Source organism: Opisthocomus hoazin, chromosome 1 (assembly GCF_030867145.1).
Source record: "Opisthocomus hoazin isolate bOpiHoa1 chromosome 1, bOpiHoa1.hap1, whole genome shotgun sequence".
NCBI lineage: Eukaryota > Metazoa > Chordata > Aves > Opisthocomiformes > Opisthocomidae > Opisthocomus > Opisthocomus hoazin.
The window spans coordinates 4,592,147-4,611,057 of record NC_134414.1 but is presented as its reverse complement, the minus strand read 5'-3'; the positions used below and the strand labels follow the sequence as shown (position 1 = coordinate 4,611,057).

The 18,911-nt window shown below is 59.9% G+C and overlaps 1 protein-coding gene across 1 annotated transcript in view; it reads left to right on the top strand.

Moving 5' to 3' along the window:
• The first annotated feature begins 1,069 nt into the window (after positions 1 to 1,069).
• The window catches only part of ARHGEF17 (Rho guanine nucleotide exchange factor 17), a 44,066-nt gene continuing 26,224 nt past the window's right edge, over positions 1,070 to 18,911 (top strand). The window contains exon 1 of the mRNA XM_075415338.1: positions 1,070 to 4,051. Coding sequence (XP_075271453.1) covers positions 1,070 to 4,051 — 2,982 coding nt within the window. The remainder of the gene's footprint in view (positions 4,052 to 18,911) is intronic.

The following is an 18,911-nucleotide window of genomic DNA, read 5'->3' as shown; positions in this document are numbered from 1 at the left end:
TGGAGGGGGGTGAAGGATGTGGGTGGGGTGAAGGGTGTGGGGGGTAATGAAGGATAAGGGGGTGTAAGGGTGCGGGGGGGATAAAGGATAAGGGGGGGTGAAAGGTGTGGGGTGATGAAGGATGCCGGGAGGGGGTGAAGGATGGGGGGGGGGGGGCGGAATGAAGGATAAGGGGGGGTGAAGGGTGCAGAGGGGGGTGAAGGATGCAAGGGGGGGGTTAAGGATGGGGGCAGGATGAAGGATAAAGGGGGGTTGAAGGATGTGGGAGGGGTATGAAGGATGGGGGGGTGAAGGATGCGGGGGGGTGAACGGTGTGGGGGGTGATGAAGGATAAGGGGGGTATAAGGGTGCGGGGGGGTGAAGGAAAAGGGGGCTAATGAAGGATAAGGGGAGTTGAAGGGTGCGGGTGGGGTGAAGGATAAGCGGGGGGAAGGGTGCGGGGTGATGAAGGATGCTGGGAGGGGGTGAAGGATAAGGGGGGGGGATGAAGGATAAGAGGGGGTGAAGGGTGCTGAGGGTGTGTGAAGGATGCGGGGGGGGTGGGAATGAAGGAAAAGGGGGGGTGAAGGATGCAGGAGGGGGATGAAGGATGGGGGGGGGGGGTGAAGGGTGAAGGTTGAAGGATGCGGGGGGGGGTTAAGGATGCCGGGGGGTTGCGATGGATGCAGGGGGGGTGAGGGGTGCTCCCGCTCGGCCTGGGAGCGGGAGGGCAGCTCTCCAGCCGCCTCCCCCCCACCTTAAATAAAAAAAATACATAAATTACATTTTAAAAAGGGCAAAACCTCCAACCATCCCCCCCCCGTGCGAGAGGAAACCACGCCTCCGGGGAGGAAAGTTTATTCGAACGCAACAAATAAAAAAGCAGGGGGTGAGGGAGGAGGAAAAGCTACGGGGAGGGGGGGGGGGGGGAAGAGAGAGAGAGAGCAAACAAAGCGGGCGGGAGGATGCGGCCCGCCGGCAGCCCGGAGGAGGAGCGGGGCCGGGCGGTGCCTGCGGCGGGGCCGGGGCCGGGGCGCGGCGGGGCCGGGGCCGGGGGGCGGGCGGAGGCGGCGGGGGGGGGGGGCAGACAATGGCGGAGGGGGGCAGCGGCCGGGGGGTAGCGGCGGCTCGGTGGCTGCTGCCCGCCTCCTCCCCGCCTTCCTCCTCCTCCTCCTCCTCCTCCTCCTTCTTCTTCTTCCCGGGTAGGAAAGTTTCAGCGTCGATCGCGGAGCAACAACCGGGCCGGGTTTTTGGCAGCCTGGCCCCTTCGGTACGGCAGCTTTCGCTTCGTTTTACCGAGCCGGAGCCGACGGGCCCGGTTCATGCCGGGGCTCAGCCACCGTCCCCGGTTCCACCGCCGACACCGTCGTCGTCGTCGCCGTCGCCGGGCCCGGGGTTGAACGCGGAGCCGCCGCGTTGGCCCAGCGTCCCGGCGATGAGGAAACTCTTCGGGGAAAGCTACCGGCAACCTACTGGGGGAACTGGGAACGGGAATGGGAGCGGGAGAGGGATGGGGAACGGGAACGGAACCGGGAACGGAACCGGGAGCGGGAGCGGGAGGGGAGCTCCCCCTCCGCCTCCACCCCGCAGCCGCGTCCCGCACCCCGCTCTCCGTTCTCCCCGCGGAGCTCCGCCGGAGCCCGGCCCGCATTCCTGGCATAACTCGGCTCGACCGCAACCACCCTCCTCCTCCCCATCGCCCCGCTCCAACGGGGAGGACGAAGCGGCGGCGGCATCCCGTTCCCCCCGCGCTTCGTCCGGCAGCGAAGGCGAAGGGCAAAGCGTTGCCCACCGCCACCGCGCCGCCCGGAAGAAGACGAAGGAGGGCGGTGGTTGGGAGAGCCCGGCGGATGGCGGCGAGGCCGAGGCCGAAGGCTGCGGGAGGGTGGTCACCCGTCATCCGTTGCCTGTGGTGGCCCGCGTCTCCAAGGTGAACATCCTACCCTTTGGCAGCCCCGGCGGGTCGCGGAGCAGCAGTCGTTATTCCAGCACGGAGACGCTGAAGGAGGAGGAACAGTTTGGGATCTGTTGGCCCAACCAAGGGCGGACTCTCCAGGCGGGTTACGGCATCTATCGATCGCCCAGTTTCGGGACGAGCGATGGCCTGGCGTGGGGACAGCCGGCGGTCCGCGTCCGTCCCAAGCTGCCGCAGGGCACGGCCAAGGCGAAACCGGACTTTGGGAATGAGAGCTTGCACCAGCTGGGGCTGGAAGGGGAGCAGGCCAAGCACCGCAAGTCCTTGTCCAACCCCGACATTGCCACCGAGACCCTGACACTCCTCAGCTTCCTCAAATCAGACCTCTCGGAGCTGAAAGTGAAGAAGAAAGGGGTGAGGATCGGCTTTGACGCGGGTTCTGATGGCTGCTCCGGCATCGCCAACCCCTCCCCTGGCAGCCACAGCGCCGCTCAGCCCCCCAACCGCTGGGCACCGGGCGAGCGGCCAACGCTCAAGGACCTGACGGCCACTTTGCGTCGCGCCAAGTCTTTCACCTGCTCCGAAAAATCGGGGACGCGGCGACTTTTCCTACAGAGCACCATGAAGCAGAGCTCCTCTGAGCTCCTCCTTGCCACTGCTGACAGCCAGGACCGGGTGGCCTCGGATGGGGGACAGCGAGGGGACGAGGATGATCTCCCCATGGTCATCCAGGACCAGTACATCCAGGAGGCGAGGCAGGTCTTTGAGAAGATCAGCAGAATGGGTTCCCAGCAGGACTATGGCTTCGCAGCCGAGCAGAAGGACAGTGGAGGTGTGGAGGGCGCTGAGGTGGTGGCACCGACGGGGACGACGGACGCGACCCTTCGGGGACGTGTGGAGAGCACGCGGTATTTGAAGGAAGTGGAGTCGGAGGAGAATCTCGCTCGCAGGAAATCCGTGGAGGAGCTGTCGGGTCACGAGTCGAGTGTGACAGACGAGGGCATCGTCACAGAGCCAGAGCCTGTGGGGATGCCCTTCCAAGACCTGCATGAAGCCGTGGACGCCTGGACGCTGCCCAATGCTGGACCAGCAGCTGGTGACACCGAAACGCCACTGCCCGCTCACCCGGCAGCGATGGTTGAAGACCTTCCAGCTGGCAAATCCGAGACACCGAGCACCCCCGGCAGCTTGCGGCGGCGGCGTAAGTTCCCCTCAGCGGGTGTCCATGGGATGGAGGGTGGCAGCGAGGGTGGCACCGAGCCCTACCGCTCCCTGAGCGACCCCATGCCCCACCGGAGATGCTCGGTGGCGGAGGAGGCGAAGAATTTCTCCGTCGACAGCAACCTCCTGGGCTCGCTGAGCGCCAAGGCGGGCATCCCCCAACCCGCCGCCATTGCAGGCAGCGCAGGCAGCGCCGGCAGCGACCTGTCGCTCGGTAGCGATGGGCCGCGGGACTACAGCAGCCTCATCCGAACCATCGTCAGCCAGCCCGGCGCCATGGCCAAGCTCATCGATGAGAAGGGCAACGGCAAGACCATCAAGAAGAAGTCGTTGAGTGACCCCAGCCGCCGCAGTGAGCTGCCAGCCGGTGCCTTCGAAGGTCCTGGTGAGGCCATCAGCGAGCTGGAGCCCAGCATCCCGCCGTCCAGCAGCGAGCCCATCCTCTCGGCACAACCAGCAGCACCAGGCACCGGCCGTGGCTATGGCTTTGACCCCAAGTTGGCCGATGTGTTGTCCCCTCGCATCGCCCGGCGCAGCTCCAAGAAGCGTTCCAACCGCGCAGCTCACCAGGAAAACCAACCACCGCCAGCGCCTGCCGTCCTCGCCAAGAGCCGCCCGGCCACCAAGCACGTCCGTCACACCAGTGAGCCCACCACCTTCGTCCCTATCACCGTCCCCGAGCCGCTCGTCGCCTCCGGCCACCACAGCCACCTCCCCGCACCGGCTGCCGGCCGCTCGCCTGCCAAATCCTTCCCGACCCTCCAACCTCCTTCGCTGGAGGATGTCACTAAGCGGTACATGCTGGCCCTCAACTCAGGTGACGTGTCCCCCGGTCCCGGGGATGGACCCTGCTCTCTGCCTGCTGCCCCACCGCCCCGGCTGCCCCGGTGCCCGCGGCCGCCTGACGAACACGGCCCCAGGACCAAGCCGCAGGTGGTAAGTGCCCATCCATCCTAAAAACATCTTCATTTCATGAGGTACGTTACCCGTCCAAAGCGTTGGTGGCTTTGGGAGTCCCTCACGTGTCCCTCGCTGGGGACAAATTCCCATCGGTAGATGTGCAGCCGGATGGCCGAGAGCGTTCCCAGCCCTTTCCGACGGCCCCAAGGGGATGAGCTCTTGCTTTTAGGAGCGACCTCCCCCAAAAAAGGCGACTTTTGGGTGAGGAGAAGTGATTTCCAGGTTAAATAGCACCAAATTTTGGTGAAAGGTGGTTTTAAAAACGTATATATATATAATATGCTGTATTTCCATATAGTGTCTCCCAGCGATGCTATAGAAGATCCGGGTGTGCTCTTGCCCGGCCCCGAGAAGCTGAACCAAAAATTGCTTTTTCCTTGGCAGGGAGGGCTTAAATGGGCCTTTGGCTTGGGGTACCCCATGTCATACCCCTTACTGAGCAAATCAGCGTTTCCCCCCCAAAAAAAATCGCCAGCCTTCCACCGGGGACCACGGGCTTTGCTGTGCCGGCAGCGTGGGAAAAAGGGGGAAAAATATTCTTGTGCACACACTGAATATTTATTGGTGGGTAAAGTTTTATCCTGTCTGCGGAAGAATTAATGCTGCTTGGAGGATGCGAAGGCGGTTTGCTCGCCCCAACGTGTAGCTGTGTGCTTTGGGGGTCTTTCCTGGGGTGGGTTTTTTGGACCCTCGGCTGTATTTTGAAGATGGACTTGGGTTCCCATCTCTCCGGGTGTTTGTGCTGGGAAGCGCTTGGAAAAGCCACCTCCTCCTGCGGCACAGCAGCGCTGGCACCCACGGGGCTTTTAATAGCTCCGGGTGAAGCCCAGAAATACCCGTTCTCGCGGGGGATGAGCCGAGAGCTGTCGGGAACGGGGCTGGCAGGGCTCTCTCGTCCTGGTTCGATGCTGATTTAAGAGGACGGGCTGGACCGTTCCCTTCCAACAGCCGCCGGCAGCCAAGCGTGAAGTCCCCGAGGCTGAACCCAGCGATGTAACCCTTGCTGGCCGGGCCAGAGCTGCATGGAGTAGGGGTGTTTTTCTTTGCACGCTCATGAAATCCAGATCCTTGCGGCATCATTCCCCCGAGATATTCTCTTGGGGTCAAACATCCCTGCAGCATCATTTCTCCAAGATGTTCTCTTGGGATCCGGCATCCCTGCAGCATCATTCCCCCAAGATGTTCTCCTGGGATCCAGCATCCCTGCAGCATCGTTCCCCCAAGATGTTCTCCTGGGATCCAGCATCCCTGCAGCATCGTTCCCCCAAGATGTTCTCCTGGGATCCAGCATCCCTGCAGCATCGTTCCCCCAAGATGTTCTCCTGGGTTCCAGCATCCCTGCAGCATCGTTCCCCCAAGATGTTCTTATGGGATCCAGCATCCCTGCAGCATCGTTCCCCCAAGATGTTCTCCTGGGTTCCAGCATCCCTGCAGCATCGTTCCCCCAAGATGTTCTTATGGGATCCAGCATCCCTGCAGCATCATTTCTCCCAAGATGTTCTCCTGGGATCCAGCATCCCTGCAGCATTGTTTCCCCAAGATGTTCTTATGGGATCCAGCATCCCTGCAGCATCATTTCCCCAAGATGTTCTCATGAGGTCAGGTGTCCCTCCAAGATGTTCTCCTGGGATGTGGCATCCCTGCAACATCCTCCCCCAAAATATTCTTGTGGGATCCAGCATCCCTGCAACTTCATTCTCTTGAGATATTTTCTTGGGGTTCAGCATCCCTGCAGTGTTATTACCCCAGGATATTCTCCTTGATGGCTCTGCCCCCTACCCAGCTCCTTCTCCGTTGTGGGACAACAGCCGTTGGTGGCCAAGAACAGGGAACTCTCGGCTGCTGCGTAAAACATCCTTGGAAATAATTTTTGAGTGAATTTTGCAGCATTTTCGCCTGATGTACCAGTTCAGAGCGAGGTGCTTGTCCTCTGATCTTGCAGTAAAAAGTGCTATTGAAGCATCAAGCGTTATAATTAAGTGAGGTAACGAGGAATCTCCTGGGGCTGTGGCTGACGGCACCTTGGGGACGTCGGCAGGTCCCCGAGGTGAGGCAGTGCCCCCAGCGGCATTTCTTCATAAAGAAATATCTCTTACTAAATTATTAATATGTTAAGTTTATATAATACACGGTTTATATTCATAATTTATAAAGAGATATTTCTGATTCAGGCAGCTCCCTGCGGTGCCGCAGGGACGGTGCCCACCACGTGACGGCCCCGGTATCAGGGATGCTCTGCTGACCCCGCGCCCCGATACACCTCGCAACCCCGATTGCTTTGGGATCATTTCGGGTGGATTTTTACCAACTCCAGCACCGGGCTCTGGCAACTGGGAGCCCAGTTTGGCTGAGCATCACCTCGGGGACATGGGCCACCCTGTGGGGCCAGACCCCGGGGATGCTGCTCCTCACCTTGCCTGAACCCGCTGGCCTCGGAGAAGAGGGTGCGAATTTTGCCTTTTAAGGGCAACGCCGCAGCTGTATCTTCAAATCTCTCTTCAGCCTTTGAGTTTCTTTGTGCTGCAGCCATAACATAACTGAAACCAGGATTTTTTTATTTCTCTTTTTGATTTATTGTATAGCGGAGCTGGGATGTTTTATTTCAGATGGCACCAGCCGGGGCTGGGAGGGCGGAGGGGGACCGAGCCTTGCAAGGGAGTTGCTTTAATTATAGGCGAGAGCGTCGAGGACCGGATATAACTTGGCACCAGGACGGCTGGCTGGGAGCGGAGATTTACGTGCTCCCTGACCAACAGCGAAGCAATCAGCTTTATTTTTTATTTATTTTTTCATTTTCCCCTCCTTAAGTCGGTGGAGAGGGCTGGCGTCCCGAGGTCGGTCGTCTGCTTGCGGACGCGGGCGTCGCTGCTTGGGGATTTTGGGGCGTCGGAGCATCCGTCCCGCGTCGCGGTGGTGGTCCGTCTGTCCTGGTGTCCGTCTCCACCAGGCAATGCTGGGAAGGGATTAATAATGGGGTCTGGCAAGTGTGCAGCAACGCTCCCCCAAAATGTTCTCCTGGGGTTCAGCATCCCTGCAGTGATGCTCCCCCAAGATATTCTCCTGGGGATCAGCATCCCTGCAGCATCGTTCCCTCAGGATATTCTGGGGTGCAGCATCTCTGCAGCATCATTCCCCCAAAATATTCTCATGGGGTTCAGCATCCCTGCAGCACCGTTCCACCAGGATATTCTGGGGTGCACCATCCCTGCAGCATCGTTCCCCCAAAATATTCTTCTGGGGTTCAGCATCCCTGCAGCACCGTTCCCCCAGGATATTCTGGGGTGCAGCATCTCTGCAGCATCATTCCCCCAAGATATTCTCCTGGGGTGCAGCATCCCTGCAGCATCGTTCCCCCAAGATATTTTCCCAGCCCCCATGGTTTGGGGGTGCTTTGGCGGAGGTGAGCGCGGCTGGGCCGGTTGTTTGCTGGGTTCGGCCGCCCGGCGCGTCCCGGCTGGGAGAGGTAACGTGCTGTTCTCCCTCGGCGGCAGGACTGTTTGTCCTGGGCGCTTTCCAGCGATCCTCCGTGGGGCTGGAGCTGGCCAAGCTGTCCTGGGTGCAGAAGGCTCCTTCACCCTGTGTCTGACGCTGGGCACGAGGCGTTTAATTCCCCAGGAGCCGTTAGCAGCACGTCCCGCTCCAGCACATGGCACAGGGGCCGCAGGAAGAAAAGATGCTTTCCAGAAAGCAAGAAAAAAACCCCAAGAAACTCAAGATAGAGAAGTTTTTCAGCCTCTAGCGTGCCGTGAACCGCTGGGATGGGCAGCACATGTGTGCACACCTATGCACACGCGTGTGCAGCAGCCCGGCACCAAGCAAGGGTGCATTTGGGGTGCATTTGGGATCAGTTTGCTGCTTGGTGAAGGTGTAAGCGGGATGCCAGGCTGGCAACCCCTTGCATCTTGCTTTTCCCTGCGGCCGAATCCAGCACGGGATGGAAAATTAGGTATGTTCGCTGCCATGCTCTGTTTGTTGACTTAGCAGCAGTTGGATTAAACAGGAAAATATTGATTTAAATATAGCACCTCGCGGGAGCGGAGGAGTCGTGGGAATGTGGCCCCCGGCGCCCCGGCCGCTGCCTTCCCCACCTGCTGCTCCCCGAGTGGGGCGGCTGCACCCCAAAAAAGTCATCAGGGATGGAGAGGGATCCCCGGAGGGAAACGTCGGGGTCACGTTCCCAAGGACGCTTGCGTAAAGCCGCTCCATCCCTCCCGAGCATCCTCCCTCCGAGCTTGCCCCGGCATGGCTCCATCCTCCAGAAGCTCGTCCTTGCTTTGGGGACAGCTGGAGGGCCAGGTCCGTGCACCGACCCTATATTCCTTGGCCAAAGTTTGGCATCTTTGGACCTATTCATCCCTCCATTCCTTTCCCGTAAATCTCCATAGAAACCAGGTTTTGGGCCGCGGCTGGGAGTTTTTTCATTTTTCGGCGTTACTGGAAATCTATAATTAAAGCCGTTGCGGCGGGAGGATGGGGATGGGTAAATTTTGGCTTTCTTCTCCCAGTGCCTGCGCCAATGTTTTGCCTGGCTTTTGTGTTCCTGGCTCCGCCGTGCTCAGCGAAACGCTGGGGTGGGGGGGAAACTGAGGCACGCCGGCAGCCCCCGCTGCCCCGCGGAGGGAGGTTGGAGGTGGGGTGGGGCGAGGAGAAGTTGGCTGGCGTCGGGGGGACCCACAGGCGATACCACCTATCAGCGGCGTGGACCAACACTGGGACCACCGGCACGGGGCCGAGCTGCGCAGCCGGGGTGGGGATGAACCAGCCCAAATCCCCTTATCTCTGCCGATTTTTGCCCCATCCCTGGTGCCAAAAATCCCCTTAACTCTGCCCGTTTTTTACTCTTCCATTCCTCATTCCCAAAATCCTCTTAACTCTGCCCATTTCTGCCCCTTCCCTGCTGCCAGGGTTTTGAACATCCTTGGGTGACACAGAGGACATGTCACAGCCACCCCCCTTGCTCTTGTCCCCGGTGCCTGCCCCCACTTTAATTAAAAGCTTGTAATTAATTATGCAGCGAACTCCAACAGAGCGGATGGGCTGGCCGGGATAGATGTCCTTAGAGCCCGGACACCCCAGGGCAGCACCCCATGGGTGGGGGCTGCCCTGTGGTGGTGGCCGTGAGGCAGGATTAGGGCTACAAGGATGATGAGGGGGCTGGAACATCTCCCCTACGAGGAGAGGCTGAGGGAGCTGGGCTTGCTCAGCCTGAAGAAGAGAAGGCTGTGAGGGGACCTGATAAATGCTTATAAATATCTGAAGGGTGGGTGTCAGGAGGATGGGGCCAAGCTCTTTTCAGTAGTGCCCAGTGACAGGACAAGGGGCAATGGGCACAAACTGAGGCACAGGAAGTTCCGTCTGAACGTGAGGAAGAACTTCTTCCCTCTGAGGGTGACGGAGCCCTGGCCCAGGCTGCCCAGGGAGGTTGTGGAGTCTCCTTCTCTGGAGATATTCAAGACCCGCCTGGACAAGGTCCTGTGCAGCCTGCTCTGGGTGACCCTGCTTCAGCAGGAGGGTTGGACTAGATGACCCACAGAGGTCCCTTCCAACCCCTACCATTCTGTGATTCTGTGATTCTGTGACCCAGCCCTGGAGCGAGAGGGTTAGCGCTGGGCTGAGCTCGGTGCCGGGGGCTGGCCTTGGCCCGCGGCCGTCTGGCCCAAAGGTCGGGCTCTTGGCAGGACGCCGGGGCTGCAGCGAGGGTGGGAGGCTGGGACGGCCTCAGCGTCAGCTCCACTTCCAGCCGGCGGAGAGACCCGTGGCCCCGCGCAGGTGCTGGGGTGCCCGTGCAGGGGTGCGCGGTGAGGTCCCCGGTGCTGGGGTTCACGTGCAGGGGTGCACAGCGAGGTCCTTGGTTACTGGGGTGCCCATGCAAGGGCGCACGGTGAGATCCCTGGAGCAGGGGTGAATGTGCAGGAGTGCACGGGGAGGTCCCCAGTGCAGGGGTGCACATGCAGGGGTGCACAAGGAGGTCCTTGGTTGCAGGGGTGGACATGCAGGGGTGCACAGAGAGGTGCTTGGTAAAGGGGTGCACGTGCAGGGATGCACAAGGAGGTCCTTGATGACGGGGGTGGACGTGCAGGGATGCATGGGGAGATCCCTGGTGCAGGGTTGTCCATGCAGGGGTGCACAGAGAGGTCCTTGGTGCTGGGGTGCACATGCAGGGGTGCATGAGCAGGTCCTTGGGTGTAGGGGTGGACATGCAAGAGTGCACGGGGAGATCTGTGGTGCGCCTGTCCAGGTGCATCCCTGCACAGGGGAATCCCTGGTGCTGGTGTGCACGGGGAAGTCTGCAGTGCTGGGGTGCATGGGGTGGTCCTTGGTGCTGGGGTGGACGTGCAGGGGTGCACAGGGAGGTTCTTGGTCGCAGGGATGAGCGTGCAAGGGTGCATAGGGGGTTCTTTGTTGCAGGGCTGCACATGCAGGAGATCACTTGGTGCAGAGGCACACATGAAGGGGTGTGCGAGGAGGTCCCTGGTGCTGGGGTTCACATGCAGGGATGCACGGGGAGGTCCTTGGTTGCAGGGTGTCCATGCAGGTGTGCATGGAGAGGTTCTTGGTGCAGGACTGCACGTGCAGGAGGTCCCTTGGTGCAGAGGCACACATGCAGGGGTGTGCGAGGAGGTCCCTGGTGCTGGGGTTCACATGCAGGGATGCACGGGGAGGTCCTTGGTTGCAGGGTGTCCATGCAGGAGTGCATGGAGAGGTTCTTGGTGCAGGACTGCACGTGCAGGAGGTCCCTTGGTACAGAGGTGCAAGTGCAGGGGTGCGCGAGGAGGTCCCTGGTGCTGGGGTTCACATGCAGGGGTGCACGGAGAGGTCCCTGGTGCAGAGGTGCCTATACAGGGTGCATGGGGAGGTCCTTGGAGCAGGGGTCCGCATGCAGGGGGGTCCCTGGTTGCAGGAGTGCAGGTGCAGGGGGGCTTTCCTTGCGCTGGGGTGCACATGCAGGAGTCCAGAGAGACGTCTCCGGTGCCGGTTTGCACACGCAGAGTTGCACGGGGAGATTCTGGTGCTGGCGTACGCATGCAAGGGTGCACAAGGGTGCGTCAGGAGATCAGCTGTGCCAGTTTGCACGTGCAGGGGTGCACAGGGAGATGCGTGGTGGTGGTCTACACACACAGGGGTGCACAGGGAGATCCCCGGTGCCGTTTGCACATGCAGGGGTGCACGGGGAGATCAGCAGTGCCCCGGTGCATCCCTGGATGGGGAGATCCCAGGTGCTGGGGTGCCTGTTCAGGGGTGTAGGGATAAATCCGGGGTGCTCTGTCTGCAGGGGTGCAAGGAGACGTCGGTGCTCCTGGTGCACAGACCCAGCGATGCATGGGGCCTGTGCAGGGTTTCGTGCCTGGGTTTTTCCGTGCAAAATCGCACGCCTCCGAAGCTTCTGCTTGGAGGAGGTGGCCTCGATCTCCGATCTGCTCTGCCAGGAGAAGCGGCAGGTCGGCATCTCTGAGATGTGAGTGTTGGCACCCTCCTGCCAAACTCAGCTGGGGTGAGAGCTCAAAGCTTCCTGGGTCTTGTCGCTGCCGCGGTGGTCCGTCCTTGCAAGGGTTGTGGGGTTTAGAGCCTTTCCCAGGGATAATTCCGACGCGGGAGGTTTCCCGCGGATGCTGATCTCTATGTGGTGGGAAGGACCAGGGAGGTGATGGACCTAGGTCGCCGCTTGCTGTGACTTCGTAGCTGAGTTCCACCACCCCTCCGTTGCAGGCAGGTCCCAATAAGGTGGTTCCTGCAGCTTCGGAGCTGCAGCAGGGACTTCTCCTAAATTTGGGATGGAGAAGGTGGTGCCGTCATATGAGGGGAAGCAGGGCAGCACTGGGGTTTGGTCTGTACAGAGTTTCTTCCCCTTCTCCCAGGGCTTTCTCCTAGAAAGCAGGGAAAGGGACTCCCTTCCTTCCTTCCTTCCTTCCTTCCTTCCTTCCTTCCTTCCTTCCTTCCTTCCTTCCTTCCTTCCTTCCTTCCTTCCTTCCTTCCATCTCTAGCCACCCATCTCCATCCATGTAGCTCCATTTATTTATCCATCTCCATCCACCTTTCTCTATCCATGTATACATCTCTGCCCATCTCCATCCACCCATCCATCCACCTCCATCCACCCATCTCTATCCCTCTCCACCCATGCATCTCCATCCACCCATCCATCCACCTCCATCCACCCATCTCCATCCCTCTCCACCCATCAATCTCCATCCATCCATCCATCCATCCATCCATCCATCCATCCATCCATCCATCCATCCATCCGTCTCCACTTGTTTCCACCCATCTCCATCCAGCTCCATCCACCCATCCATCCACCCATCCAGCCATCCCCCTCCACCTATCTCCACCACCCATCCCCACCACTCTTCCAAAACAACAGGCCCCACTAGCCATACTGGTATGATTTTCAGAGCAGGCATGGTCCATCTTCCAGGGCATCTCCTCCTGAAGGCATCAAGCCCAGCTTGCACAGAAAGAACCCACTAAACTGAATACATTACAATTTCCACCATGGTGTTTCCAGGCCAGGAAGTGTCCGGAGAAGAATTCCACCCCCTCTCCCTCACCGTGGCTCTTTTTAAAGCTCTGATGGTTGGTCCCGGTGGGGCTGTTTCTCCGGGCTCCCTCCGTTTCCATGGAGAGGATGGGTGAGGAATTTCAAAGGGAATGGCTCCAGTAAATGAACTCTTCTCTAAAAATAGCGTGTTTGCTTTTGGGTCTTTGGGAACTGCGGCCCGGCCAATGGGAGGGAGAACGAAAATCAGCATCTGGGTAAAAATATTTCAGTAACTCGCGCTTTGTCCAAACTCCTGTTGGAGCTGCTGGGCTTCCGAGGGGCAGGAGCTGGTCCCAGCCTGCCCAGTCCCTGCCTGCCCTGGTACCAGTTGCTCCACGATGTCTGTCCCTGGTTGCAGGTGGGGATTGTCCCCAAGCTGCGTGTCCCCTTGTGCCTTATATAATTTCTTTGAAGTTCAGTTCTTTTAAGCTGAGGGGGGTTGATGGCAGGAATGTGTGACCCCCATGTCCCAGAGCTCCTGGGCACGTCCTTTTTTGGGAGCCAGGGATGGCCACCACCGCCTTCCACCCCACCCGTGACATTGAAGACACCAACGATCCTCACTAGGACATCTCTGCATGGATGTGCTGGGGAAAGGACATCTGTGGTGGTGTCCACCACCAGGGTCCCGCTGGAGGAGGAGCCACCATCCCGACATGGGACGGGCACCACCAGGTCCCCTCTGGAGAAGCCACCATCTTGATGGGGGGATGACCACCACCAGGTCCTCCCTGGAGGAGTCACCATCCCAGTGAGGGGACAGCCACCACTAGCTCCCCTCCAGAGGAACCATCATCTCAGCAGGGGGATGACCACCACAGGTCTCCTCCGGAGAAGCCACCATCCTGACGTGGGGACGACGACCACCAGGTCCACTGCAGAGAAGCCACCATCTTGATGGGGGTGATGGCCACCACCAGGTTCTTCCTGGAGGAATCACCATCCCAGTGAAGGGGCAGCCACCAGTAGCTCCCCTCCAGAGGAACCACCATCTCAACGGGGGGATGGCCACCACAGATCCCCTCCATAGAAGCCACCATCCCGACGTGGGGACAGCCACCACAAGCTCCCTTCCAGAGGAACCACCATCCTGATATGGGCATCGCCACCACCAGGTCTCCCCTGGAGGAGTCACTATCCTGACATGGTGATGGCCACCACCAGGTCCCCTCCAGAGGAGCCACCATCCCTACGTGGGGACATCAGCATCCCCATGTGGTTCCCGGGGCTGAAGAACGTTTCCTTGGCAGTGCCGTGGAGTTGCTATTTGTGACTGCCCATTCCCGAGCTCGCCGATACTCTCCAAAAAAAACAAGAAGTGAGTTGTTTGCATGGGAAGATTGGCATCTCCAAGCCCGGGATATGGTTTCCTGCTTTTTTTAGCTGAAGTAGCAGCAGACTCGTCGGTCTGCCCTGATTTGGCGTCCTTCATCTTGCTTTTTTTTGGGGGAAGGGTTTCATCCTGATCGCTCAACAGAAACGCTGTCGCTAGCGGTAGGGGATCGGTTTTGGTCCTCTTTTTTTTTTTTTTGGTTGCCCACAACCCCGGTGAGATGGGATATAGATGGCTCAGAGCCTCAGTAAGCGGAGAGGGGACTCGTCCCTTGGTCATCCGAACCCGGCGCAGGTCAGTAGATGCCAAAATGCCCTTTTTTCACACCAACACCCCTCCCCCACCACCGCCGGGGTGCTGCTGTGACAATGACGCGACAGGGAAGGTGTCACCTCTCGCCTCACCGTGATGTGACGTGAGATGTGGGCGTTCCTGGCGAGGTCCTTGGTCCGTGCTCCCCCCCAGCTCTCTGCCACCCCAGTTGCAGCTGTGCTGGGCAAGGGGACCCGCTGAGCGTAGGGTGCCGCGGGGATGGGTGTCTGTGGGGCATGGGTGACACTGAGGATGAAGGCTGGTGTGGGCATAAAGGGGATCTTCTCCTGGTGGTTGCACCCAGGCTGCTGCCATGGGCATGGATCCAGGTCGGGGGGGTGGCATGAGAAGAGCCAGGACAGTGGCATGGAACTGGCTGTTTGGGGCTACTGGCTCCTGTATGTCCATCAACACCTTGGCGTCCGTCAGCTCCTGGATGCTTGTGGATTTGTGGATTCCCCATGGACTCCTGGTACTTGTTGGCTCCTGGGTACCCATCAGCGACTGGGCGCCCATCAGTTCTTTGGTACTTGTGGATTCGTGGGTGCCCGTGGACTCGTAGTACCTGTTGGATCCTAAACATCCATCCATCAGTTGCTGGGTGCCCATCAGCTCTTGGGTGTCAGTCAGCTCCTGGATGCTTGCAGGTTTCTGAGTGCCCGTGGACCGCTGGTACATGTTGGCTCCTAGTTGCCCATCAGCTTGTGGATGCCTGTCGTCTTGTGGTTCCTTGTGGATTTATGGGTGTCTGTGGACTTGTGGTATCTGTTGGATCCTGGGAATCTTCAACTCCTGCATCCGCATGCACTCTGGGTGCCCATTGGCTTCTGGGTGCCCGTGGAATCCTGGGTACCTGTTGGCTCCCGGGTGTCTGTCAGCTCCTGGTTGCGTGTGGATTCGTGAGTATCCGTGGACTCCTGGGTACCTGTTGGATGCTGGTCATTCATCAGTTCTGGGGTGCCCGTGGACTCTGGATGCCCATAAGCTCCTAGGTATCTGTTGGCTCCTGAATGTCCATCAGCTCCCTTGAGCTTGCTGGTTCATGGATGCCCATGGACTCCTGGTACCTATTGGATCCTGGGCATCCGCCAGCTCCTGGGTGCCCATGGGATGCCCATTGGCTTCTGGGTGCCCATGGACTCCTGGTTGTCTGTTGGCTTCTGGGTGCCCATGGACTCCTGGCTATCTGTTGGCTCTTGGGTGCCCAACAGGTCCTGGGTGCCTGTAAGCTCCTTGGTGTTGCTAGGTCCTGGTGCCTGTCAGCACCTGGGTGCTCATGGGCTCCAGGGTAGCTCCTGGGCATCCATCAGCTTCTGAGCATCCATCAACCCTCAGGTACCCAGATGCTCCCAGAATTCTGGGTCCACATGGAGACCTGGATGCCCATCAGCTTCTGGTGTCCGTCTGCTCCTGGTGCCCATTGGCTCCTGGTGCCCATCAACTCCTGGTGCCCAGTGGCTCCTGGATGCCTTTTGGCTTTTGGGTTCCCATTGGCTCTTGGGTACCAACTGGGTCCTGGATGCCCATCAGCTGCTTGGATGCCCTTTGCCTCTCAGTACCCCATAGGCTCGTGATGCCCAATAGGTCCTAATGCCCATCGGCTCCAGGGTGCCCATCAGTTCCTGGTGCCCATTGGCTCCTGGGTGCCTGTCAGCTCCTGATGCTCTATGGCTCCTGGCCCCCATCAGCTCCTGTGTGCCCATCAGCTCCTGGTGCCCTATGGCTCCTAGTGCCCATCACCCCTTGGGTGCCCATCAACTCTTGATGCTCTATATCTCCTGGCCCCCACCAGCTCCTGGGTGCTCATTGGCTCCTGGTGCTCATCACCCCTTGGATGCCCATCAGCTGCTGATGCCCAATGGCTCCTGATGCCCATCACCCTGTAGGTACCCATCAGCTCCTGGTGCCCAATGGCTGCTGGTGCCCATCAACTCCTGGTGCCCAGTGGCTCCTGGTACCCATCACCCTGTGGGTGCCCATCAGCTCCTGACGCCCTGTGTCTTCTGGTGCCCATCAGCCCCTGGGTGCACATTGGCTCCTGGTGCCCATCACCCTGTGGGTGCCCATCAACTCCTGGTGCCCAGTGGCTCCTGGTGCCCATCACCCTGTTGGTACCCATCAACTCCTGATGCCCAATGGCTCCTGGTGCCCATCACCCTGTTGGTACCCATCAACTCCTGGTGCCCAGTGGCTCCTGGTACACATCACCCTGTGGGTGCCCATCAGCTCCTGATGCCCTATGGCTCCTGGTGCCTATCAGCTCCTGGCTGCCCATCGGCTCCTGGTGCCCATCACCCCTTGGGTGCCCACCAGCTCCTGATGCCCTATGGCTCCTGGTGCCCATCACCCTGTGGGTGCCCATTAACTCCTGGTGCCCAATGGCTCCTGGTGCCCATCACCCTGTGGGTGGCAGGCCAGTGCCCTCCTGGGTACCCCAAGTTTGCTCTCACACCTCTCACCTAGATCCATGCCCCACACCACCAAGCACCCAGGGCACCTCCTACCCACATGTACCAGGCTGGCACCCAGCGGTGACACCAAAGGGTGCCAGCATCGGGCACCCTTCTCCTCCCTGGCTTGCCTCTCCCCCCAAAACACCAATAACTGTCGTTTTGGGGCGCTGTGGGATGCGGCCCGTGCCAGCAGCGGGGGATGCTGGTGGGGGAGCCAGGGATGCTGGTGAGTCGGGGGGCTGGCGTACCCCTTGCCCAGCGTTTGCGGGGCCGAGCGTGCCCGGGGAGGCAGCGGAGACGGGAGGGGAGGGCAGAAGAGCGCGGCTGACCTCAGCATCTGGAAAGCTGCGCTCTTGGGCCGCGGCCTGCGTGCCGAAAACCGGAGGCAAAAAAAAACCCTTCCATATTTGGTGAAAGCTGCTCTAGGGCTCGGCGAAGGCTGGCTGCAAACGAGGGGCCGGCGAGCCCCCCGCAGCGGCCCGGGCTGCGGTGACACGAGTTTTGCAAGGGCTCTGCAAGTGGGCCAGGGGATGGCTGGCAGCGGGAGGGGGGATAAATTGGGGTGAGCATCATGGATCGGGTGGGAGGGGGGCATGGGAACGGGGGCACCCACGGGGTGCTGCCTGCGGCAGAGGGAGGACGCCCTGAGATGAGGCAGCATCACCCTGAGCCTCGTATTTTGGGGGGGGGGGGCCCCTCGCACCCCGGCGCCGGTGATGCAAACCCTGATTTCAAGTGAAAATCTCGTGGGGAAAAAGCACATTTAGAGGATGAATTTTTGTCACTTCGGCAAACGAGCCTCCCGCTGTCTCCCCATCCCCGCACCCCACCAGCACCGCTCCCGGCGCTGCCGCTCACCAGGACGGCACCAGGATGCCCAGCATCCTCCCACCCTGCCATGAAAAAGTTGCTCCAAATCCTTTATTTTTTTATTCCTGGCTTTTTCTCACACTTAAAAAGTAGAATTACAGCCAGGCCGTGTCCTCCCGGGATAAATCACCGCAGCCGAGAAGTCAAAGAAGGGAAAACGGCCGAATTCTCAGCGCATCCTTTTGGGGCAGAAGCCACCCCTCTCCTCCTCCTCCTCCTCCTCCTCTTCCTCCCCATCCCGGAGGTGGTTGTGCTGCTGGGTTTCTCCGTGAGAGCATCCCCGAACAAATCAAGGCTCCTCTGTGAGCTGGGAGCCTGGGAAAAACCACGACCGAGGGAAAAGCAAACATCGCCAGCCCCAGGGCTGCGAATAAACACGGGAGTATTATTAGTAACCGAAGCGGAGCTGAATCAGAGCTGCTGATTTATGCTCCTGTTTCCTTTCAAGAAGTTACGCTTTGGAAAGTGGCTCGGACTTTTCTTACCCGTGGGAGAAGAGCGAGCGGCTGGGCGGGGAGGGGATGCAGCCCCGGACGTGATGCTGTACGGCGTCGGCCTGGCTCGGGCACGGCCCCCGTTCTGCGGCGCAGGTCCTCGTGTTGCCCCCCTGGGACGCACCGGGTGGTTTGTCCAGAACACGGGGCCTGGTGGTCCCAGGGATGGAGGGGACTGGTACACAGGGCTGGGATGACTGGTTTTCAGGGATGGGGAGACTGGTACCAGGGATGGAGGGGATTGGTACCCAGGGATGGGGTGACATGCCCTGGGAAGGAGGTGACTGGTACGTGGGGATCGGAGGGACTGGTACCATGGATGGGGAGACCGGTACCCAGGGATGGAAGTGACTGGTGTTCAGGGATGGGGTGACTGGTACCAGGGATGGGGTGACTGGTACCAGGGATGAGGGCGACTGGTGCCCAGGGATGGAAGTGACCAGTACCCAGGGATGTGGTCACTGGTGTACAGTGATGGAAGTGTCTGGTGCCCAGGGATGGAAGTGACTGGTACCAGGGATGTGATGACTGGTGCCCAGAGATGGAACTGACTGGTGCCCGGGGGTGGAGAAGACCGGTGCCCACCGATGGAAGTGACTGGTACCAGGGATGGGGTGACTGGTACCCAGAGATGGCAGTAACCACTACGCAGGGATGTGGTCACTGGTGTCCTGTGATGGAAGTGCCTGATGCCCAGGGATGGAAGTGATAGGGTGACTGGTATCCAGAGGTGGTGACTGGTACCCAGCGATGTGGTGACTGGTGCCCAGGGATGTGGTCACTGGTGTCCAGAGATGGAGGACACTGGTGCCCAGGGATGGAAGTGACTGGTGCC